The following is a 25,426-nucleotide window of genomic DNA, read 5'->3' as shown; positions in this document are numbered from 1 at the left end:
AACATAAATTATCATATACCTCCTAAAGGGGAAGGAAAAAAATCAGAAAGCATCAGTGTTTCAGATTCTCAATAACCAAACAGTAGATCTGTGAAGTGTACATAATTTACTCACCAGAAAAAAAACCTTAAGACAGTTTGTATATGTTAGACTTTAAAATCACTGTAACATTTAGCACAGTGAATTTGTGAAAGTAGAGAAATAGAAAGACAAAATACTTATTCTAAATTCTTATCATGACACAAAGATATAAAAGAAAAAAGCAAGCAACCTCTGAATCTTCAGTAAACTGAACTCACAATTTTCCAGTTGCTAAATACATGTTTTTCTATGAGACAGTTTCCAGGAAACAACAGTTAGGAGTAATATAGGAGATGCTCCATTTTAACATGTGTGCAATCACTCTAGGAGTACATGACACATGAAAGTGAAGCTTTCAAATTTTTTAGTCCAGCAAGCTATGAGTATCATGGATTTTGCACTGAGGTGTGGAAATTCATATATATATATATACACACATACCCACATACACACACATCTCCATTTTTATGGAAAATTCTGTGCAGGATTTGCCTGCAACCACAGAGAAGGTAGGCTATGTAGTTGTGAATCCACACTAAACACTATTGTTTCACAAAGCACACAAGCAATGTGTTCACTCCATGTGGGTAAAATTTATGCCTGTGATAGGAGAGATGTGAGCCTTTGGGTGTCTGGCTGCTTTGTAAATAATAAAGGAAGACATCTGTTCACTGGTAAATGTGGGAGGAGAGGTATTGTTATCACAGATCAGCAAACCTTTGTGTGCACATGAGAGCTTGAGGGACTGCATTTAATATTTTTCTTTCTGGGTAAAGAAATACCTTCTCCTCCTAAATTTGTCATCATTTTAATTAAGGTCAAGCCCAGAATGAAACTTCACTTGGTGTAGATTGACTTAATGTGAAGGAAGATAGAGCTCTCCTCTGGGAAGCTGATGCAAAAGATAAGTTTCAGCATGCATTTGCTCACATGAGGAACTTTGCTAGGAAGGTGCAAACAAAATCTCCATGCTAAACTGTGAGCTAGGGAAAAATTGTTTAAAACATCCAAGGAAATGTAAACAAACTGATGTTTCTGTTAAAAATCAGAGTAAAAACTGAAAAGAATTTGTTCCAGTTCAAAACAGGAGGAGCTGTTAATAAATTATGTACTTATTTTTTGGTTTTTGTGTGGAAGGAGTTGTTTGGTTTTAACTATTTGTTTTTTCTGTGTTTTCAGAAGGACACCCACTGTCAGAGGGAAGGAGGGTAGCTGCCATTGATAGGGTTGTCCATCTGCTCTGAAGGAGGAAACCATGCTGAAGCATCTTTTTAAGATACCTTCCATTTTGAACATCAAAAAAGATCATCTACTATTATCCTAGGTTTAAGCAAGGAAGATGAATTTGAGGTGATTTTTCACTTGGTTCTGTTGCCCTGGAGTTACTGCAGAGCAGACCCCTGGAAAGACACAGTGCAGGAAAATAGTCCTGTGCTGCAATACAGTGTTTCACACCTGCATAACCATCTAAGAGATATCTCATCTGAGCAAAGATGACAGGGCTTCTGAGAGGATTTAATCTGTGATGGATTGACTTCTGGGAAACTGCTTCAGCAAAGGGCACCCAGCATCTCTGTCCTTACTGATCCATGACAAAGTCCAAAATGAACCACACTTGGATGTATAACCTGAGCTTTGGTGCACCTGCACATCCTCTTGAGCCAAGGGCTGGACTCTCACGAAGTGGGCACACAGTAGTGGCTGTTTTTCTTGGATTAATCTTGTTTTTTGGTTTCTTGAATAACTTGATTGTCCTCATCCTCTTCTGCAAGTTTAAAACGCTGCGTAACCCAGTCAACATGCTTCTCCTGAACATCAGCGTCAGTGACATGTTAGTGTGCATCTCAGGCACTACTCTCAGTTTTGCATCCAACATCCGTGGCAAATGGATCGGAGGGGACCATGCTTGTAGGTGGTATGGCTTTGTCAATTCCTGCTTTGGTAAGAGTTCAGTGATGATTCTTTACTATTCTTTTTAGCACTGATGCACTAAGCAACATGATTAGGGAGCTAAATGCTCTTCTGTGGTGAACAGAAGGATAGTCTTGTTGCCTTGTTATGGTTGAGCTCAAGTGACCTGCATAGTTTAAAAAATTTTCAAAAAAGACTTTATGAAAGAGTAGCATAGATCTAATAAATATTTCCTAACATATCTCATTCTTCAAAATTACTTATTTCCTAAGAGCTAAAAATGGAATCTAAAAAAAGGCAAGCCACTGGAGAGAGTTTGATTAAGTGTATGAACATTTATAATGCTTCCCTTTTTTTCAGGAAAATCTGTGCTATTGCTGAACTGCAGGTCCTTCAGTGCAGTTTCTGTCATGAACAAAGTCTCCTGAAAGTACTATATTTACCATTTTTAATTATCTCTCAATCTGTAATATGAATTACTCATGTCCCAGATAGTGAGTTCTTATCATCAGATGATTTCTGTTCTGCAAAGCAAAATATTTGGCTTGCAGCTTCAGTAGAAGATTAAGTTGCAAGAATAGATTTGTCAGAAGTGATGGGAAAAGTATTTGGTATTGTTCTCCTGTCCAGACAAAATGTTTCTGCAACCATCTTTTGCACTGCTAGATGTCAGTGCTGTAACTGGACATTTTTTTAATTATTAAAAGACGATAAAGGACAATGAACAGTCAGAGGGCAGCCTTCATCCCTCCAAGGATGAGGCCTGTTGCATCACCAAGCAGTGACCCTTTCTTCATTTATTCCTACATTCATAAAAAGATCCACTAAAGCATGAACTGGCCTGTGGGTGCATGTCTAGGTGTGACCCTTATCTAACCCAGACCAGGGGATTTGGCACAGCTCCCTCTTGCTCTGCATCCTTGCTTTGGTGCCTCCAGGCCAAGAGAGCAGGACAAACGCATTCCTGGCTTTTCTCCAACCCTGGTTTGCAGCACATCTTGTGTAGGCCCTTTGACCCAAGAAGCACTCCCACAGCTCTTGATGTAAAATCAGGTGCTGAATTCAAACGCATGTTCTCTACCTGAATTATAAACTCTTTGCTACTTCCAATGTTGTGTCTCTGGTACCTGTCCTTTCCTCATATGTGTGCTCCACTCATGACCATTAATTCATCCTGGCAGCTTCCTCTGGGAAACTGCTGCTTTGCACAAAGTGAAGTGTCAGGAGTTAGGAATGCTTGTAATATAAGAGCACTTTGGCCATCCAAAAATAGGCTTTATGGTCAATAGTACCTTGGCTTGTTTTGGTAGGTTGTTTTCAATTTGGTCTGTGCTGAGCAGAATGACATGTCTTCTTCCATGTTTCATTTCCATTTGTGTGTGTTTTATATATTCCAGTATTTCTGTAAGTAGTTTTCTCAGGCAGAAAGAAGCCAGGATGGTTTTTTTTTTCTCCATACTTTGAGCTTTCTTCTTATTATTTACCAGTGGGAGGGAGGAATGACATTTGAAGAGAGGGAAAAAAAGAGGTAGGTGTTCAAGGGCTTAGAAAAAAAGGTATGTTGAAGGTGCCCTTTTGAGCCTGCTGGAACCTGTCTGAATACATGTGAGTTACCATCCCACTGACTGTGGAATTAAACCTGCAAATGGGTAAGTTTCTTCCAGGGTGTTTGTTTGTGGAACAATTCTTCAAAGTCAGATCTACATGAATTGGATGCATGGCAGGAGTGCAGATTTCTGTGCTATTGTGATATCTGTTTTCATGTGATAGGTTCTGCTGTGATTCTTAAAATTGATTAGATCATCAAGGACCACACAAGCAAACAAAACAGCAAAACCTGGAATGCCAAAGGTGACCTCAGCTCCTCTGAGTGATGTTGGTGCTGTCACTGGGGTATCCTGGGAAGCTGAGGCAGCCTAAATGCAAGTAGTTATTAAACTGTTCATAGTTCATGTGAAAGTCTTGCAGCACTCACATGTGTTCTTTCATTAGTGTGTATAAAGGGCATAATGAAGAAGTTTGCTCGCAGAGTTATAAATAAAAAATATTGATTAGGATATAGCATGAGTAAAAGCAAATAACAATAGAAGATTGCTTAATATTTATGTGTCTTTACAAACAAATTTTATCTGCTAATAAATATAATTATTCATTCTTTAGCTATTCCTAAAAAATCTCATACATTTATTAGCTAAAAAATTGGCTTTCCGTCCTCGATACCTCATGTCTGATTTTGGCCCATCGAAGATAAGAGAAAGGGCACTAAGATCCAGAAAAGAGATGTGTAATAGGAAAGGTAATTAAGATGAACTGAAGTTCAGCATCAAGGTTGGTAAGAGTAAATGCTTCAAAATTCTTATCTGTTTGGGGTTATTTTTGTAATAGGGTAGATGATCCTTCTAGGATAAATAACAGTATAGGAACATACTGTTAATGATGTTAAGTGTTAATGATGTTAAGTGTTTAGGGATATGGTTTTGGGGTAATGATGGTGGTGCTGGGTTGCTGGTTGGACTAGATAATCTTGAAGGTCTCTTACAATCTTGATGGTTCTGTGATGCTCTTAAGTTCAGTGACCCCACAAGAATTGCACTTTCTTGTACTAAATGAAGATAATGAAGATATGCACCGTTTTTTGGGGTTTTTTTTTCTAACTGCAGTGTTTTTCTAAACACTGCAGGCAACTAATCTTCATGACTTGGTGATTATTTCATGATCTGTAAGACACACCTAAGCCAAATTCAAACTGTTAAAATATTTATAAATGCACTTCATTCTTGCAAATCTTCTAGCAGGACTGTACTTTTGAGGTCATTTTCCCCCCCATCCCACTTGTTTTATGATACAGTGAAAGCCTCCTTTGTGTTTTAAACCAAATAGAGAGTGAAGGTGTTATCCTTCAGGTCTGTTGGATGAAACCTGAGGGAGTGAAAGTAGAAAGCTGAGATTTGTTTCAAATGTGAAAGCAAGATGAGAGATCACTTTTTTAAAAAATCACATGCCTGGGAGGTGATCGGGAGAACACCTCTGATTCCCCTCCCAGCAGTATTGACAGTGCCATGTACGTTGATGTCACTTGGTGGGAAATTGAGTAAGCTGTTTACCAGGCAATCCATTGCCTATCCCAGACACTGAAAAACCATGACCCAAGAATGACCACCAGGAGAAAAAAATGATGGACAAAGTGTAGTTTTTTGGTTTAAATACTTGCTGCTATCCCTATATCTGCTTTGTGATTTCAAACCATATGTGGAAAGCATAAGATTTGGAAGCTAATGGGAAGTGCAGATGCTGATCAATAAGCATGTAATGGGGATTTTAAGGAGAAAATCAAATACTGTGAGATCTGCTTTGGAAGTATAAGCTGTTGGGTCTTGATTTGGGGAAGCACCAGGAATGGAGCTAGAGGAGAAACAGCATGGTCTGTTCCCAGAGTAAATGGTTTTACCCTGGTGCTCGTCCTTGATTGCAGCTCTGTTAAGTAGGTCACTGCAGTGGAAATTGCACATCACTGACTTGGGGAAACTGATGGATTTTTAAAATTTGCTGCCATTACACACCACTTCATCATGGTTCGACAGGCTCATGGTTATACATTTAAGCAAACATGGAAAGTGACACAGGGACAGGATCTATTTTCACAGCTGAACTCTCAGTAAACTTTGCAGGCAAGGTGAAAAAATGCTTAAATATATCATGAAATGACTAAGACTTAGATTTTAATTTAGGAAAAAAATGTATTATTTTTAAGGCATTCCCATAGAGACCACATACACAGGAAGTGATATGCCATCCTAAGATTAGGTTTGTCTTGCAGTTTTGACCATCTCACATGTAATCTCTGCACACTGCCTTATTAAACATTTCAAATCTCTGGACAGATGCAAACTTTCAAAAAAAAATTTCTTTTCTCAAGATACTTGGACTAATGTAAACTTTCCAAACATGTAGGACAGGCAGAATTCGAGAATTTGAGAATTTGAACTCCTGGAGTTCATTTTTAGAACCACTACTCTATGCCATGTCATATCAGGATTAAATATTAAGTAGATTGATACATATGAGAAAGACAAAGCTCTCTCTGGCTACAGAAATCCAACACTAGATTCTAATGCTGGAAAAGTTCCAAGGCACATTACTAGCAGGGAAATTTTTGTGCCTGTTGAACTCTTATCTCTTGTTTTCAGATGGTTGTTTTTCTCTTTCTTAACCTTCATGGTGGTTAAAATACCTGGCAGCTTGGCTGAAAAGTTTTTTTCCAATATTTCATTGTAAAAAATGAATTCTGATTAGTGTTGTGTAAAAGAACATCACCATTCTAGAGGAGCCAGAGATGCCTATTTCATACAAAAGCTGTGTGACTTGATGTCTGTGTCTTCCCACAGAGCATCCTGTAAGTCCTGGGTGCAGCAGAGGGTTACAGTCCTCTTTGAACTGAAGTAAGGCATGTAGATGTGTCCTAATGTCCATTGATAACTCAAGGTCATACCTAAATGAGGACTTTAATCTTTTTAGAAACCCTGTACTCAACTCAGTGGCTAGATAATCTTTTCAGTCATATTAAAGCAGTTATCGATTTATTCCCTTGTAAAGTGCCGGAGAGCACAATAAATGAGAAATGGATCTGCTCATGATTTTGCTTTAAAGTTCAGCTGCCTCGTGACCTTAAACAAATAATTTTTCTTCTTAGTATTTTACCTTGATTTTATATGCTGTGTCTTAGACTCACTGCCTTAAACTAAGGTACTTACATTTAGAGCATAAACTTCCAACATACTGGAAACTCTATGGGATGCAGCTGAGATCTCAGATGTAATAAACAACTCTTCTGTGAAAAGATATGTTTTTTTCCACATAAAAGACACCATCTCACTTGGCTTGATCCTGCAAGAGCTCATCTGATGGTTTCTGAGCTTTGATGCAGCAAGTACTCATCTCCCAGTGCAAAACCACTCTCAGCAGCTCCTCACCTGCCCACTCATCATTGATTGCTCCTTTCCCAGTGGGCTTGGGATGGCATTAAAGGTGATACTTCTATATATGAAGCTGGTAGCAAACACAACTAATCAGTATTGCTTAGGAAAACAGTTCTGCAACAGACCCTGAAAACATTCTCTGTTTGAAGTGCACAGACTCTGTTATGCCTGCAGTCATTGTGACCCATGCAAGCTTTCCTCAGTAGTTGGTCAGTATCAGAAATAATCTGCTGGTTCAAACAGAGAGGGGGAAAAACCAGTGCCTGACTCATGGCAATAAGTCAAAAGTATTTACAATCTCTTTATCTAAAAAAAAAAGGAGAAATGCTGTCATGACCTAGAGGGATTTAGTTATTTTAATACAGTGTAACAATTGATGGTTTAGCCTGAATTTTTCTTTGTAATTTCCAGCACTTGATATGTATTTGATTTTTATAGTAATCAAAAATACAAAAGTAGTTATTAAGAAGATATGTGATCTGAATTACTCTTTTGGCATCTCCTCTTTAGAAAAAACGAAGTTAGCCTGCTATACTTTTTTATTTAAATAACTAATCAATGAGGTAAGTGTATATTATTAAATACACTTCTCAGGGCAATACTTACTTGGAAAAAATGAAACGCTTAACCCCTTAGAGACAGATGGGAATTGTCTGACTAAAACTAGACATTTTCCAATCCCCAAGGCTTTTTTATAATCAATAGAAAACCAGATCTGTACTGCCAGCATGCACACTGTTCAACACATCTGAGATGTTCTCTTCAGGGAGACGTAAGATGTGTCCTCCATGCACTCATTATCTCCATGGACTATGAAAGGAACCCAAGCTCAGGGGTGGATACCTGCTCTGTACCTCTCTGAAGCCATGAGATGACCGTCACAAATGGGGTGTTTATTACTTCTTTTTTCTTTCTCTAATTTTCTTACTTTTGCTTATAGTTCCCTCCCCACTTCAGTTCCCTCCCCACATCCTCTTCCAGGATGTTTCCAGGAATTTCTGTTTCCTACATGCATTAAACACTGTACAAAGTTGAAATTGCCTTGAATAGTTGTGCAAGAGTGAGCATTTTTAAGATGTCTGCTGTGTTTCCATGAAGAGTTGTCCTAGTCCTCTTACCAATTTTACAATCCCAAATTCATAATGTAGGGAAAATGCTGTCAGCTCTTTCTGCAGGTAATTTGTAGAGCATGAGTACTGGACTTCTGCATTCAATTTACATGTTTAAAGTGGGGAGACAACTTGGGCAAAACTTTTGGAAAAGGTGATAAAGAAGGAATCATGCCTTGAAGAAGAAAGTGAAAATGGAAGTCCTACTCTGAATGCTATTTCTGAAATCAGAGACTTCCCTCTGGTATGCACTTTAACGTCTTCTTGAGGTAAGAGAAGGTTTTGCCTTGGTTACAGCAGAGTATCACCCAAGATGTGTGCTGGGCTGGAGGTGAAGCACTGTGCAGCCCCTTGCTCAAGCCCTCCTCTCTTCTCCCTGTGGAATGGGGAGGAGAATCAAAGCAAAAATTTTTGTTGAGATAAGAACAGTTTAATAATTGAAGATAATAATAATAATGGTAAACAATAACAATGATGACAATATAAGAGGGAAAAAAATTGGTGCACAATGCAGTTTCTCACCACCTGCTGATCAATGTCAGACCCTTACCAGCTGCCTTTCTGGGTAACTCCTCTCAGCTTATATATTGGGCATGTTGTTCTGTGGTCTGAAATATCCTTTTGGTTAGGTCACCTGTTCCAGCTATGCTCCCTCACAGTTTCATTTGTGTGCCTCCTCACTGGCAGACCACGAGACAAGGAAAAAAAACATAGGATAAACATGATTCAGCAAAAACCCCCAAAATATCAGTGTGTTATCAACACCATTCTCATTCTTAATAGAAAACATAGTACTATGAGAGCTATTGAGAAGAAATTAACTCTACCCTAGCTGAAAAGCAGGGCAGTGTCATTCAATGTACCCATTTACAGGGTGTTACAGACTACAGCTGTTGATGCTAATGGCATTAAGATCCTGTGGTTAAAAACCCCCAGACTTCTGTCCTCCTCCCCTCTCTCATCTTTCATCGCTGCAGAAATTCAAGCAATGGCTCAAACAGGAGCTGGAGAGTGCTCCAAAAACATCCTCAGGTACCCTCTATTTACACCAGCAGCCACATGTAGATGGAAACATTTTCTCCCTTAGCTACCATTCTTAATGTTTTCTGACATGTTTTGTTGTATTACCAAATGGAATCTAGAGTCTGTTTTCCTAATGCCTATACAAAAGAAAACAGCAAAAACCATGCAGAAATAATAACAGTGAAGGATGGACAACAGTTTGTGTATGTGTGTCCCTGAAAAGAGGGACAGAAGAACAGAAGAGTTCTGTAAGGAAATCGATCACCCCTTTGGCATTTTTTGTGTACAGATGTCAGTTGTCAGTGCAAAAAAAGTGTTCTGCTTGTGCCCAAGGTCTGTTTCTGTGCATGTGCAAGTGACTACAGATTTCTGCCAGTGTTTGATCCTTTCCAATTGGGGAGTCATCCTGCAGCCCAGTCACATACTTTTGGTTCTATGTTATGGGCACACATAGCAGAATGCTGGAGACTTTATGCAAAGAAATATACAAACAACATCAGTTCACATGGACACCTCAAACAAGAGTTTAAAGGCAAAGACCATGTTGGATTTCTTGCAGAATTATCCTGATGGTGAATTGAGTCTAAAAGGTCATGGCTATAAGCCCTGCTGGAGATGATGAAACAGCATTTCTGTCAGAGTTCAAGTTTAATCATTGATATTCCCAGGCCCTTTTCCCTAATCCTGGGTCATGGCATTAACCCAGACAAGGCTATGCCTGATGCTGGCTTTCTTTTAATTTAGGAAAAGGCAGAAACCAGCTCTGTTGGTAGTCAGGTCACATACATGTGAAAAAATATGTCATTAAAATGTAGCTGGCTTTTTGGTCCCTCGGTGGGTATAATGACATAAAATAGAGGCCAGTAAATAAGCAATATTCAGTCAAAACCACATTAGAGAGCAATGGACTTTGCTTGTGAAGGGCTATTAAATCATATTTTTTAACTATGTGTTTAATAGTGTTTAATAATCTCTAGTGTTTAATAGTGTTTAATAATCTCTAGGAACTGTTAAGACCATCCAAATGCTGACACATCTGAACAGAATTCGGTATTTTTTGGAAAACTTTTAAGCTTCCTTTGTAGCCCCTGAAGTATGCCAGAGAGAGGATATTATCTTTGGCTGTTCACATCCAAGTTACACACCTAGTGACCATTTCCTAACTCAAGACATTAATTTTCTATATCTTTTTCCTTTTAGGAAGCATTTAAGCAGAATCTTCCAGTCCAGTAAGCAAATGAAATTCACAGTCTTTTCAGTGATAAAAAGGATACAGAACCATTGGCATAGTTCCAATAATGACATAATAATAGGTGATAGCTATAAAGTTCTTTTTTCCCCTCAGCTGTGGCAAATACTTCATACTTAAAAGTAATTATTAGGGTTTGTATTCTTTTTCCTATTGTTTGGGGCTTTTTTATGTTAGTGTTTCTGCTATGTTTCTAATTTTAAAAGTGCATTAAGTGAGAAAATAATTTTGTTAAATTAGTGTGCTGACACTAAAAAAGAAAAATAAATTTATTTGAAAGCTGAAAGTATTCTGTTTACATTTGTGATTTTCTACATATCAACACTAGCTGAGAAACTGCTTCTGAAATGAAAGATTCAGTAATGTCAATAAACTACATCTCTACTGAGTCACTGGCCACTTAATTGCTTCTGTGGATTTCTCAGCTAACATGATTCACTTCTTAAATAATCCAAATGCCTCCCAATACTGGGAGATTTGTGGATTTGGTTTTGTTATGGGTTGTTTGGGCTTTTTTAAAACTAACTCAAAATTACCTCTGTCTGCTATAGACTTTCCCATAATTGATACAGGCAGGAGGAACATTTGGAATCTGCAGACAGTAAATGCAAGGAGTACCACTCTGAGTAGGCATTTCACCCCCATGACATGCCCCCATCCCATTTCTGTGAGATGTCCCTGTGCTTTCCCTCCTGAGCAGCGTGGGACCTGCTTGCCCCTCTCTCCCCTCCATGCTGCGCTGACCCAGTGAGGATCAGGGGATGCAGTCGGGATCACCCCATGCACAGGTGAAACCTCAGGCTCCTGGAGCTGCTTGACTCCCCAGGCATCTCTCCATGGTCTGGATGGTAATGCCTCTAATCAAGGTCACCTGGGTACCATCTTTTCTACCATTATACCTGACTTCACCTGCTTCAGCTGAAGGTTTCTTGTGCCAGCTATCAGCATCAGGCTCAATTGCTCTGGGCTATTTCAGCCAACAAGTCTTCCCAGCATGTTGTAAAATTATGTTACTTCTCCTGTTTGTAGTTTCTTAAGCCTATTTCAAAGATTCCAGTATGATGAAGTACAGTCTTGTCCTGTGGTCAGATACAAACTTCAGTTCCTTAAGAAAGTATAGCAGCCACAAAGCAGGAGGATAGGGACTCACTGGGCTAAGCTGGCAATCCTTACATCTATTTCTCAGTGTTTTATTGGAGGCAGACATACTAATTTTCTAGTGTTGTTTTTCAATTATGTCTTCAATTGTTTCTTTCCCCTGCTCCTGTTCTTTGTTTCTGTTGGTTTCACTAATGCAATTAAGAGCAGAAATAGTAGATAACTATGGCAAGAAGGAACCAAGGTCAACAGGCTTCAGATGAATCAAAAGGAGACTTCTTTGTGTTGAATTATTTTTGTAGAGATTTATAACAGTAGAAATTTGTTCAGGACCAAGTGATGATCAGAAAACAAGGTAACAAACAGAAGACTTGATTGTAAAAAAATTTCATAAGGAATAGATCATCTTTACAAATCAAAAGCTATGTAAAACTTTGCTTAGATTAGGACTTTGGTAATTTCTAAAATTCAAAACCATTAGTTAATTCACATATATGGCATTTTATTGCTTAATATCTAAGAATTGTCTGAGTCTAGCACAGACCTCTGAGTACTGGAATAGCACGTTAACATCTGGCAAGATTTGCTTTCAGCTAAGAAATGGTATGAATTTTACAAAACCATAGATAATCCCATTGAACTTGACCTCATGAGAATTTTAGGACACACAACGGTTAGACTTAATCCTTATGTGCATGTGTACACTGAAGCATTATTGTTTGCCAGATTTACAGTTTGGGGGTTGCGTTCTGTGTTCAGGCTGTTTGTGGAGTTACCAGGGGACCTCTTTAGAGTGACTGTTTAATCACCCTAATGAAATTAGGCAAGCTGTTTGGGCACTGCCCAGCAGGCAGCCCAAGGCAGAGCAGGGTGGGTGCTGCTCTCCCCTCCACTGCTGGCAGCAGAGCAGGGCATTGCATGGGAGGCTGATGGCCATCCCTGTCTGCTCAGTGTGAGCTCAGCAGGAGTTAATTAGAAACAGTTCTAGGGTAGGAGTTAATATGGCAGTGAGGACAAGTTACAAATTCTGTCTCTCAGTGAAAGAGTGGAGTATGTACGTGGCATTTGTGTATATATTTTCAATATGTTCTGTACACTGACTATGGTGCACCAAGTAACTCTTCTCCATGTAATTCTTTATAACAAATCACAGCAGTTTGCTCTAATTTATCAAAATGTTGAAATTTTACACTGTTTTTAATTTTACACTGCTCAATTTTCAGAGAAAAAATGTGTGGCAGTGCAAGAGGGCCAAGGTCCAGTAGTGGCTGCATGATTTTGCTGAGGATTGCTTTACTATGTGTACTTCTCAAAATTGAAAATGTATTTCTATTTAATATCCTTGAGAGAGGCAAAGACCACATCACAGGAGTAGGATGAAAGGGTGCCAGATAAATATGTCAGTCAGAATTTAAATAGACTTTTTCTAATGGGTAGAAAGGAGGTTATGAGGCAAGATAAAGCCTTAGCTTAATATACACTGAGATAAGAGCAGTAGATAGTAGCATATCACCATCTGGTTTGCTTCATGGAGCAATTTCTCTCTATAGGTCAGTGCACCAAGTGGTGTTTAACAAGGAATTTGAGAATGAGTAAGAATTTTACAAGTCAATATCTTTTCTAGGGTTGTGGGCACTCAGACCTCTGGAAAATAAATACTGATATCAGATACGAGTAGGTATTAGCCTCTTACTGTGCTGTAATTGTTTTTTCTTATCATTTCAATAATTATGCCTTGCAAAGTGTTTTTTGTATAGATATCAAGTATATGCCATTCAAAGTACTTTGCTTAGCTATTCTTCTAGAATACTAAACTTAAAGCTGGGATGATTTTCAGCATCCAATGATATTTTTCCAATATATAGTACCACAGCCTGTGATTTGTGGTGTAGGGACACCTATCTTCCCTGAAGCAGTACTTTTGAATCTAACAGTCTTGCTGTGTTTATATCCCATTCCCTTGCTCTCAGGAAACCTGCAAAATTTTGGTATGCACAATATAATATATTAAGGAATTCTACTTATTAACTATGTACTAACTATGTACTATGTAAAGAGAAGTACCTTCTCCAGTTTGTTTATTCTGAGTCTGCAACCTGATGATTTAATTTGAAAACCTACTTATTTTAGGAAACACTAAATAATCTTTCCCTGTCCACCTTTTCTTTCTTTTCTCTGTTTTCCAGTTCTAATAAGTCCTGATGTTTGCTTTTCTAAAAGTTGCTGAGCATTGCTGCTTAGTGGAAGTGGTTTGTCTGAAGTTCTCTGTCATAATTCTCTTTGCAGAACACTAAGTCAGAAACAATTGCTGTGTATTTAAAGCCAGGTCTGTTTTCTTCCACATATGGCTGTTTACATCAGTACTGCATCTCATCTGCTCCATGGCTCCATTTCATGTGGCTGTGCTGCAGTACTTCACAGTCAGTTTTTGTTGATTTTGAGTAATTCTGTGTAGTACGATCAGAAAACTTGTCACTTTTCTCCATCTTTTCCAGATCATTTATTAATGTGATGAATAGCCTAGGGCCTAGGACAGATCCATGGGCAACTTTGCTGTCCACAGTTTCCACTAAGAAAACTAATTTTTTTCTCCTGTTTTTTATTTCCTACCTCTATTTAATTATTCATTCACATGAAGATATCTGTTATTGCATGGCAGCTTACTATCCTTAAAAGCTTTTTGGCTAGTCAAAGTTGTTTGAAAGTCCAAGTAGGTTTTATCCAAGTAGGCATCAGCCCTGTCTGCATGGCACTGTCAAGGACCTCTGATGAATTAAGTAAGGTATGGCTTCCCTCCATGATAGCCACACTTGCTCCAATATGTCACACCTCCACTGCTACACTTTCTAGTGCAATTTCCACCCATCTATCCAGTGTTGAAGATTAGACTAACTGATTGGGTGAAAATGTACTGCAAAGGATTTCTGTCTGCATTGGTTATATTTAATTTTTTAATGGATGTAGCAAAAAATCTCCTCTTTGAGGTCCTTTGGAGGGGTTAAGGAATGGGGAATGCGACTTTGCATCTTTGCACATCCTTCAGCCATCACAGTGATCTTGGATAGAGACAGGAGCAGCCTTCTCAGCTCACCTCCCCACCATGTGAGATTGTGGGGATGTAAAACTGCACAAGAAACTCCCGGCTCAAAGACAGTGTAAAGCCTGGTCATTATATTTTGGGACTGCATTCATAGTATCAGATATGACTATTCATTGACCAGTTAATATCTAATTAGAATAAAAACCAGTTTGACCACCAAACGTTAGGAAAAACTTGACTCAGAAGAGTTAGTATTTGTAGTGTGCACCACCCCTAGGAATGGTAACTGCCAAAGAAACCCCCCAGATTATAGAAAATCTTTACAAATATAGCTTATTATTAAAAATAAGCAGTTGGGTTCAGTGAAAAAGGAGGGGCTCATTGGAAAGACGCTGGTTGTGTGTTCTGGTGGACACTTTGCTCACTGGCTAGCAGATGCTAACACTGTCATTTCACCTCTTAGCTGATTTGGTGTCATGTCCCACATACAGAACCCCCCTGAGACTGCATGTGATGTATTAAAGCTGTGCACATCCTCGGCATGAAGGAAGGTTCTGGGGATGCCCCCACGTTTCAAAAGGAGCAGTCCTGGCAGGAGATGGGGGCCCTGCAGGATGGTGTGGGCATGGGGGTGCAGCAGTGAATCTGACTGCCATGAGAGCATCCTGCTGCTACATCAGGGCTGCACATCCATTCCTGCTTTTCTCATGCACTCAAGCCCTAAAGATTTTTCGCGAGATGTTGCTGTACAGGAGCTCCATCTAGTGCTGACATTTCTTACTCCGATTCCTTAAGGCAGCAGAATAAATACACTGATATGGAGGCAGCCAAGTCCAGAAGCTGAGTTTGCTGAGGCCAGCCTGCTTTCCAGAATGCAAAGGGGTCCTGCCTAACATATGGAAAGTGAGACAGAAGTGAACATTCAGGGATGTTTCTGTAGTATGCTGGTATCATTAAGATGCAAAAGGGAATTCTTTGCACTGTTTATGCCACTGGGAATTTGTTGTTTGGATGGATAGGCATATTAATAACATTGCAGAAAAATATGTTGGTACTCACTGATGCACATTAAGTCACCAGATACAGCTAGGAATTAAGACCACCTTTAAAGCACAACATAAACACCTTTAAAAATTCAGAAAAGGAGGGGGAAAGAAAGAGGAAAAACCCAAGATATTTTTTTCCTATTAAACGTAATACATGCTGTCTGTATTGAAGATACCACCAAACACAAAGGAAAGGGTATGTTGTACAAAGGATGAAACAGAGAAATGGCCATTGAGAAAAGAGCAAGAAAGATTTATTGAATAGGACCAGTAATGCTCATTGTCATATTTCTCTCAGCAGGGTTGGATCCAACAGAGATTTTTCAGTAATTTTTTTCAAGTGAAATGTTAAACTGTGACTCCCATTAGAGTTACGCAGGAAGACGCTTCTTTGGAGAAGGGAATGATTGCCTGTTCTAATGGATTCATGATTCCAAGTCATCTTAACAAAAGAGAACAGATAATTGCAGGCATTAGATAAATGGCAATTGGTGGATTTATTTCTATTCAAATGGAATAGTTGATATCTGAGGTAGCCTGTATTTGGAAAATAGTTGTAACTGCTAACGTTCAACAAATGATTGTGGGAAATATTTTCTCAATTTCAAATAAGTAGAAATGCTTTTAATACATTAAAAAGTCAAAAGGAAATTTTGTTCTGATGACTAATATGTGGCAGCAACTAGAATAAGAGTTTATTAAAGAATATTTAATTTTTTTACCATTTATTCTATGTTTATCATATAAATATTTAATAGGCATATCCAAATAAAGCCAATAATGTTCTGAAGCACACCCCATTCTCAGCTGCCTCTGTCAGTTTTTGAGGCATCCATCCACTCCTCTGAAGTTCATATCCTTTATATTAGCCCTGAACTTATCAGTTGTTATATTCACATTGTGGTTTTGCTATATCATAAAAGTTCTGCTGTGATTTCTTTATTCACTGAACTTCAGGCAAGTCAGACTACTACTGGTTGGTTGTCCTCCAATACCAGACCTCACTTTCAGTCCATTCATCTTAACTCTGAAATATCTTCTAGGTTCAGTGGGCTTTCTTTTTAGCTCTGGAAAGGTTTGGGGTCTTCTGCCAAAATCAGTTGGATGTGGGCTCATAAAGTATGTATCTCTTTTTTTTTTTTTTTTTTTTGGTACAGAAAAGGAAAAAGTGGACAAAGTTCTGGAGGTTTAGTGAAGAAGGAGCAGTATCTATATATGTCTGCCACTCTCCAGACCTGTCTGAATCTCTTCTCAATATTCATTTTTCTTTCTCATCTCAAAAAATGGAAAAAAAAACCCCAAACACCAAACCCCCTCAACAAAAACTAGAACCTTTAATAATAATATTTTGTGAAATCCCTTATTCACAATGTCTCACATGTTTCTCTCTCAGATTTGCTCATTTTATGGTACCTTCCCACTAGCCCTACTGGCAATGAAAATTGCTATCTAACTTCACTGGGTTCTATCAATTTAACTGAATTTGTTTCATTCCAGGCTGTCTATCCATATTTTGCAGATCAGTCAACATTCTTGCTGCCACTTTTTGGCAATTCCAGTAAAATGCAAAAAGAAGTGTAATCTGTAGAATCTCACTGGAGACTATATATGACATAGTTTTTTCCTTGGCAATGAAATGTCTACCGTGAGACTCAGAGCTAGAAGGCAAAATGGAATTTTAATTTTTATTTAAACAATTAAAAAGTTTTGTTCTTTTTTCCTCTGTGATGCTGTGACTTAGGAGTTTTTCATATTTTAATAAAGTGCATATGTGTCTTGGTTTAGGGCAAATCTGGGAGGAAATCTCCAAAAGGCTCCCTCTAGAAAGCAAATTCAAGCAGCCCCTCCCCGCACTGGTTCAGGAGACATAAATCTCCTTCAAGAAAAGTGGAAAAAAACTGTTGATTCAACGAGCAAAGCATTCACAAACATGAAAAAATTAATAATATTAAATAATGGAACCGCTCATTGTTCTGAAGAGATGGCAAATTCAAAGAGAGTCCTTTTGTAGTTCAGAGTCCTTGTTTGTGGGTGTGTCCTTGCCTTTCTCAGTCTCTCTGGGGCTTGGGTCTCTCTCTCTGGAGCTTGGGCCCAGTGACCCAGGCACAGTGCAGCTTGGGGGGGCCCCCCAGATAATAATCCTGGTGTTCCTGGGATGAACAATGGCTGAACAGTTCCAAAAAAACCTTCTGGCCTAAGCTAACGAGAGAAAAAAAGCAGTGAAAACAGCAAGGGGAAACTCCCTGTCTCTCTGCAGAGCAGAGGACTCTGAGAGCACTGCTTATCTCTGTGTTTTGAATACAGCTGCCAAAAAAATTCCACCGCTTTTCCTTCTCACCCCCTTTGCTCTCAGATCTAGTTTTAAAGATGCAGAACTTTTTACTGGGCTAAACAGACTGAATGGCTAAACAGACGATACAATTCAGCATCTTGAAGTCACCCCAGGACAATACGCTATGAGAAAACCAAGTCAATCAGTCAGCTTTGGAAAGATTCTGCTTTTATCATTATAACATTCTTACCTCCTTGCTTGCAAAGAAATCTCTGATGGCAGCAGCTACTGGAGTGAGTACCACTGTGGTTTTATGGAAGAAATGTATTGATTTTAATGGAAGCAGAGCCCAAGAGTTTTACTTATAAGTATTAACGTGGAGTGGTATATAGAAAATGGAAACAAAGGTGATGATAGACTGGATTGCTCTTACAAAGTCTCTGATGCTGTGGCAATTGTTAGGTAAGATACTTTGGCCCAGAGCAACAAAACTGCAACTGAAGAATAAGTAACCATTAGAAAAAGACTGTTTCTTTTTTTTTTACATCTTGCTGCTTCTAAACCTCTCTTAGGAATACTAGACTTACAAATCGTATTTCATGCATAGTCCCTGGCAGATGATACTAAGATATGTTTTCAGAAAGACTTCTAAGGAGATACAGAAGTACAAATATGTTGGAAATGTCATGACTTTTAAGTTGCTTAAATTTTTTCTGTTTCATTTTCGTGTGTGGAGTATTTTATTTCTGTAGAGAACTATTAGAAATGCTTTCATTTATATTCAGGAAAGTTATTTCCCTTGAAAACAGTACTGAGTCACTGATAAAATGAGCTTTGTATAACTCAATAACGTATTTATGTAATAGCATTCAGTAGAACAACTTGTAATTAAGCTCAAAACTTGAAATTTGAGGTATTAAGAGGCTTCATTTGAAGAGAGCTGTTTCTTACTGCTGTTCTTTTATGTTTAAGTCCTTGGGCAAGCACAATGAAAGGTATCATCCAGAAAAAACCAGTAGAATACCTCAGCACAGGATTCCCCATTATTCTCAACTTGGGGTGTATCTCCATCTTACTTCCTCCATCTTATTGTGCCACAGACATTTTTAGTATATTGTCCAGCTAATGGAACAGCAGATTTAGCAGCTGAAAAATGAGGGACTAGAAAGAAGGGAAAGAAGGGAAAGAATGTTAGGATGCATAACATTTCTGAGAGACCTACCTGTTGCTCCTGTTAGGTACTTACCAGCACAGCATTTGTAAATGGAGACCAGAGCATGCCTCTTCCACCTCTACCAGTGTCCTTCCAGCACATGCTCTTCCTTGCTTCCTGTCTCTCCGAGTTCACCACTGCACAGTGCCTGACTTCAAAAGGAGAGGTGCAACTTTTGGTGGGTCCCAGCCTGCCAGCTGCTGGTTCACATTCCCCTTGCACTTCCAGCTGCTTGATATCCTTCCCAGGGTGTCCTGGCTGTGGAAAGAGGGTGCAGCTCAGCACTGTTTGTATGTGTCCAGGTTGCTATTCCATAACACTCACATCATCACTGCAGGCATGGTTTCAGGACAAAGAAAAGGTGAGTGCACTCCTACATGTGTGTCACTTTGTCTCACTCTTCACTGGGGGGATTGCTGGGATCAGCTGTGGGGACCCTGTCCTCTCTTGCCACTGCCTTTCCCCTTCCCAGTTCCTCCAAGACATGGCTTGGAGACGGGGTTCTGAAAAAGTGGCAGCCGTGTCTCCAAGACACTGGGCTGAAAAGCAGTGGCGGGGCAGGAAGCATCTACGGGAAAGAGAGGGGTGGAGAGGAACCTGGTTCCAGCCAAGCTGAGCTAAAAGGAGCAGAGTGGAGCCAGGTGGAGCAGGGTAGAACAGTTCAAAGTGGCCATGTCGCATGGAAATGAAGCAGTGAAGCACAGTGATCTGGAAAAAACCAGGCATCACAGCACAGATTATCAAGCTTTTGGAGGATTTGTCCATCATGGTTTTCATTGTCTCAGGCTTGGGAACAGGAGTGCTCACTGCAGAAAGTGCCCAACAGCTTTTCTTCATCTGGAGAAACCATGTGGTGCTGGGCATGGGAACGGCCACCACCGTGACTTTGTCCTGGCAGCCGCGCAAAACTAAGCTGAGCTAACAAACAACTCCTCATGCGTAAAGCACCTTCTCTTTTTGTATACTTTTGTTATTAACATTGCTGCTATTACTGTGCTTTTCTTATTCCATTGCTGTTTGCTTTCAATAAATTATTATCTCTACCTATAGTTCCTGCCTTTGTCCGTCTCTTGCCAGAAGGGTGGAGGGAAGAGGAGTGGCTTATTTAGAGATTCATTTCTGGCTGGTGTTAAATAACCACACCAGGATATTATGTGAAAGCTGCCCCCCAGGAATGGGTGTTACATGCACATACATACATAAATGGAGTCTTGCAAATGTATGAAGCATCATTCTTTTCTCTTCATTCAGCAACACATTGAAGCAGCAATGGTAGGAGTTGCTGTTGGTTAACCTCTGCCACTGGCAGGCCCCTCTGGAGTAATTAGAGGGTCATGTAGATGCCATGTGGGAACTTAGTATCACTTACTATCCCTTTGATTTCCCCTCTACATTTTGTACATGGCTGGCAGATGATCAGATGCACCCCCAAGGGTGCTCAGCTTGCACGGTCCTGCAGTGGGGCTCAGTAGCAGAACAGCCAGGTGCACCCTGGTTCCATGCCTTGTACCAGGCTCTCAGCTGCCTTTTGCCCTGTCTCTGTCTCAGCAGCTGAGTTTGGGCTGCATGTGGGCTGCAGTGGTACTGGGGCGTGTGTGGACTTGCTGTGGGGTTACTGTAGTGGTTTTTGGTTCGCCAATCTGAGTTTTCTGGACAATGCATCAATTGGTGTAGTGCGTTTAGTGCTGACCAAATGCCAGTGGACCCACTAGAATTATTTACTCATTTCCTGCTGTGAGATATGGGTTAGGAGGAGGGCAGAACAAGCTCAAAACTTTAAAGGATATAAACAAAACTTTATTAACAGAACTAAAAGAAAAAGATAATAAGAAATCAGAATAAACCTTCAGAACACTTCTCCTCCCCCACACCTCTCTCCCACTGACAACAAAAAGAGACAATACCTAGAACTTTCAGTCAGTTTACCACCTCTAGGATAGTCTTTCTTCAGTTCTCTTAGGGAGAGGAGTCTCTCTTGCCATGCCACGGAGACTTCTCCACAAGAAACAGTTCTCTCGTGGCTTCAGTGTAACAGTGAATCACCCACGGGGAAAAGGAAAATCTGTTCACAGAGTTAAAGTCCCTCCCATACCTTGCAGCTTTCCCATAGCTGCTTTCATGGGCTATGTCAATTTATTGGGGTGCTATTTTAAGAATAAGCTGTTCTAGCATGAAAACAAAAGTTCTCTTCTTTTATCTCTGAGAACACAGGATTTCTTCTTCTATCCCTGGGGCACTATTTCTCATCTCTCTCATCTTTCTCTGTTCAAGCTTCTCAGTGAAATCACGGCTACGACAAGATCTGCTTATTTCAACGCTGGTTCTTCTGCTCACAGCTGTAGTTAGAACACTACATCCCCCCAATGCATTCCACAAATTACTGGGAAAAACAAAGTCTGATATATCAAATACATTTTCACCACAGCGTTAGAAAAGAATTTCAGCCCAAGACTAAGGCATCTCCTCAATCCCCTCCCATCTAGCATTTGACTCCTTCGCTGACCTCAGTGTCCCGTGTTGTTTCCTCTACATGTCTTCACCCTTTCCTTCTCCTGATTCAGGAGGGAATTGGTGTTTGTAGGTTCGTTTGTTCTCAAGCTTTATCAATTGAAGCAGTTTTTATAGAGTTCTGCAGTGCTGAAAGGTTGATCTTGTCCAGGCTCTGCAATCAAGGAATTTCTATGTCTTTCCCTGCCGATCCTGTGGTCCCTGCCGGCACTGCACCAGCAAGCCGCGCTGGCTCCCGGCGCCACCCCGCACTTTTCCTGCATGCAGGGTGCCAGGAAAAAAGAAAAAAAGCCTGCTGCCACTGCTTTTGTCTTTCTGTTTGCAGCATAACTGGCTAAAAGCGGCTAAACAAACAAAGTCTTGTGGCAGCCAGGTAGCCACAGCTGTGCAGTGTCGCTCCACTTGCGGCGATTTTGGCCGTGCAGTCCCAGCCACTGCTGCACTGGGCCAGCAGTAGCCACTTCTGACCCTGGCCGCTCCTGGCCTCGGGGCCACCCAGCACTGGCCGCAGGGCTACTCCTGGTGCTTTTACTGGAATAAACAAAGTTCATTTGCAAGCCATGCTGAGAGAGCTGTGGTCACATGGTGCTACCCCAGGCGTGCGGATTTCAGCTGAGCAGTCCTGGCCACATGGCCGCTCCCAGGTCTTGGGGCTGCCCCGAGTGCCAGCCACGGGGCCACTCCTGGTGCAGAGTCCTGGCCACTTGATTGCTCGCGGCCTTGGGATAGTCCCAGTGGCATGGCCCAGCATAGTGGCAGCAGAAATCCCAGCTGAGCCACGCACCAACCAGGCCGTGTGGGGCCGGCCCGGCTAGTGCCGCAGCAGAGCCCGGCCAGGCCCTGCTAGACCATGCCCAGTTACCTGTTCAAGGGCTGGAAGGCAGAGAGCTTTTTGCCAGGTTTTGTTCGCTCTTAAATGTGCTTTTCCACAGAGGCGTGTAAAACTCTTTTAGGTGATTTAACCAGGTGTCAATCTTCAAAACTGGCCAGCTGATCAGCTCTGCCAGATCCCCACAGGGAACCACTCCCATAACCCATGGACTTTCCCCCCGAGATGAAAACCAGACGTCGTTAAACCTCGATAGTTACTGAGGTCGGTACAGAGGACGCAGGGTGGGAAAGGGGTTGTAAAGACCTGAAGACAGCACAGCAGAAGAGTGAAAACAGTTTGTGCAGGTAACAGAGAGCTCTGTTTCCAGCAGTGAAAGGTATTGATTCAGCCAAGCCTGAAGGATTGTGTGCTGATAATAACAGTATTAATACTCATGGGTGGAGGATCCTGCACCCACTGAGAGGAGCATGGCCTCAAGGAAATGCCAACAGGGAGCAGCAGTCTTGCCTCAGACGTACAAGACACTTATAGGCAGGATTTGTAAGCAATGAAGGATTTCTGATAGCTGGAGTCTCTTGTTCTCTATGTTGCGCAAAAAGAAATTCTAGACAGGACCTCTTAAGCACAGACCCTGTGGGTGTGAGAGTGTGAGTGAATGAAAACTATGAGACAATGCCTGTGAGTGGGTAAAATCAAACTTCATAGAGGCTGGGTGTGGGAAATCTGTCTTGGGTTTTTGCAAGCACTTGGATTTAGTTTTTCTCCATTAATTTTTTGTTGAAGAAGGTGCTATTGTATCCCTCCATTCTCAGTCTGCCTAAGGTTACCTGTGTTTTCTTTTCATTGCCCTTGCTCAATGTTGATAACTGAAACATAGTGCAGGATATCCCTTTCAACATACAATCAGGACTGCTCCAGGAAGCCCCAGGACTCAAACCATGATGTAGTCTAATGACCTACAGGCCATTTGAGAGGCCAAATATGTCTAAATTAGAAGTCAAAATGTTGATCCAGTGTAGGCTGAATTCCTGGGATTCTCATTTTTTCATAGCCTCCAGACCATGGGTGAGCTGCATCCCCTTTCCAATTACTACATCAGTGAGCAGCATAAACCATCAAAAATGAATAAGAAAATGTAACACTTTTAGCTAGAACCCATGGGAACAAAGTGTAATGATTTGCTGAGCCTTTTACAGCATACTCTCTGCTGTGCTGCCAGGGAGAAATGTACAGATCCTTAAATAAAAGTAAATAATAGATAATGTTTCAGATGATAGGCCTATAAATAGATGTCTGTCCTGGTTTATGACTTGAAATTTAATTTCGTGCACTCTACTCGTTGCACCTAATTGCCATGTAGCAAGGTTTATGCTCCACACCCAGCTAGTATCAAAGTCACTTATTTCCATGGTTAACTTTTGAATAATTATCTATTCCTGTAATGCAATCTGCATACAGGAATTTTTGACATTTTTCAGTACTGTTCAGTGAAAATTTCATTTTCGTTCCTATGTGTACATGAAATGTTGGGGGAGCAAATTACATTTCTCACTATGATTGACTCCTGTGGAGTTATTTGTCTAGGTATCAGCTTGAGGCTCTAAATGTTTTTTGGAAGCAAATTCCATTTAGATTTGCAATTTGTGAACCTAATTTTGTTGCAGTTCTAGAAAAAATTATTCATTTGAAATTAATATACACAGTCTACACAGTCATAAATGTTACTACTCAATAAATGAAACATTGGCATAAAAATTACAATTATTTTCTTTTTATAGCTTGCATTAATTTTTTTAATTTGTTTTTTTGTAGTTAAGGCTGTGGAGATTGCACTCAAGTCTTTTCTTTTGAGACAATCCTAAAGTATTTAATTGTGTTTTGTTTTTAAGCTGAGATTCTCACTAGTTCCTCTGACTGCAACAGATAGTGCATAAAATAGAATACCAGATAGCTGCAGGATTTCTAACAAAGGTCACAACAGTTAAGTGCACCTGGCATTAAGAAAACTCTGTATGCAAAGCTAGGAGGCATAATGAAAACTGGGAGGCTTTATTCCACTTTAGCCAAAACAGATTACAAGAAGGTCATGAGGAAGGGCTGAGGAAACTACAAGCCTGTTAGTCTAAAATCAGTACCTGGAAAAATTATGGAGAGGATGACACTGGGTGCTAAAGAAAAGCATGTAAAGGACAAAGGCAATCATCAGTTTTTTTACTAGCAGCTCATTCACTGCAAGCTGACAGGTCATGTACACCTGATCCTCATATTTTATTTCCAGCCATTGTTAAATTAAGTACTGAACACAAAACCTGGCTTTGCCTTTTTTATGAAATAATGTTGTTTCAGTCCAACACATGAGTATTTGTTATAATTGATGAAAGGATAGTGGTGTATTTCTAGGATTCAGTTATTGAACTAATAAAAGAGTGAGATTTGTTTTTAAAAAAAACTGTTTGGTTGGGGTTTTTTGTTAATTAAAAAGCTGAGAATAGTCTTAGCAACCAGGGACACTGGAGCTGCTCTCTCCCAACATTGCAACAAGGTTACTCTTGATGTAGTTTTGTTTTGATCAGTCTTGGCTTCTGTGTTAAGGTGAAGCGCCCTCCATCAACAAGGTTAGATGGAGCTGCATTGCTGGGGCATGTCTTGTGACTTTGTGTTCACTGCCCAATGTCACAGAAGTAAACAGAGAGGGTTACAGAGCCCTCTGTTGTTCCTGTTTCTTCCTCACCTGGGTAATAGGTGTTTTAATTACTCGCAGCCAATTAAACAAAATGTATCTCACTGTTGGAAAAAGCTAGTTGTACTTGTTAATTTTTTATTTGGATTTTGGATTTGAATTTATATTTTTGTCTTTCAAAGTACCAGTTCTTTCAAAGTAATTCTAATTTTTTCTGAAAAGTTAGTTGGACTTACTAAGTTTGAACCACATAAAGAATGTTGAATTCTTTTATCTCTTATGAACTACCTCTTCTGTATACTCCTCATTTTCCCTTGTCTTGAAAGTAATAGAAGTCAGTGTGTAGTGGTATTAATTGTGGTGCTATTAAAAAGTTCAAACCTTGAAG

At 40.1% G+C, this 25,426-nt stretch overlaps 1 protein-coding gene across 1 annotated transcript in view; it reads left to right on the top strand.

Moving 5' to 3' along the window:
• The first annotated feature begins 1,670 nt into the window (after window positions 1-1,670).
• LOC118686301 (pinopsin-like) overlaps window positions 1,671-25,426 on the top strand; it is a 76,524-nt gene continuing 52,768 nt past the window's right edge. Inside the window, exon 1 of the mRNA XM_036382453.2 lies at window positions 1,671-2,022. Coding sequence (XP_036238346.1) covers window positions 1,671-2,022 — 352 coding nt within the window. The remainder of the gene's footprint in view (window positions 2,023-25,426) is intronic.

This window comes from Molothrus ater, chromosome 2, assembly GCF_012460135.2.
Source record: "Molothrus ater isolate BHLD 08-10-18 breed brown headed cowbird chromosome 2, BPBGC_Mater_1.1, whole genome shotgun sequence".
Taxonomy (NCBI): Eukaryota; Metazoa; Chordata; class Aves; order Passeriformes; family Icteridae; genus Molothrus; species Molothrus ater.
The sequence above is the reverse complement of the archived record's forward strand: the minus strand, read 5'-3'. Positions and strand labels throughout refer to the sequence as shown.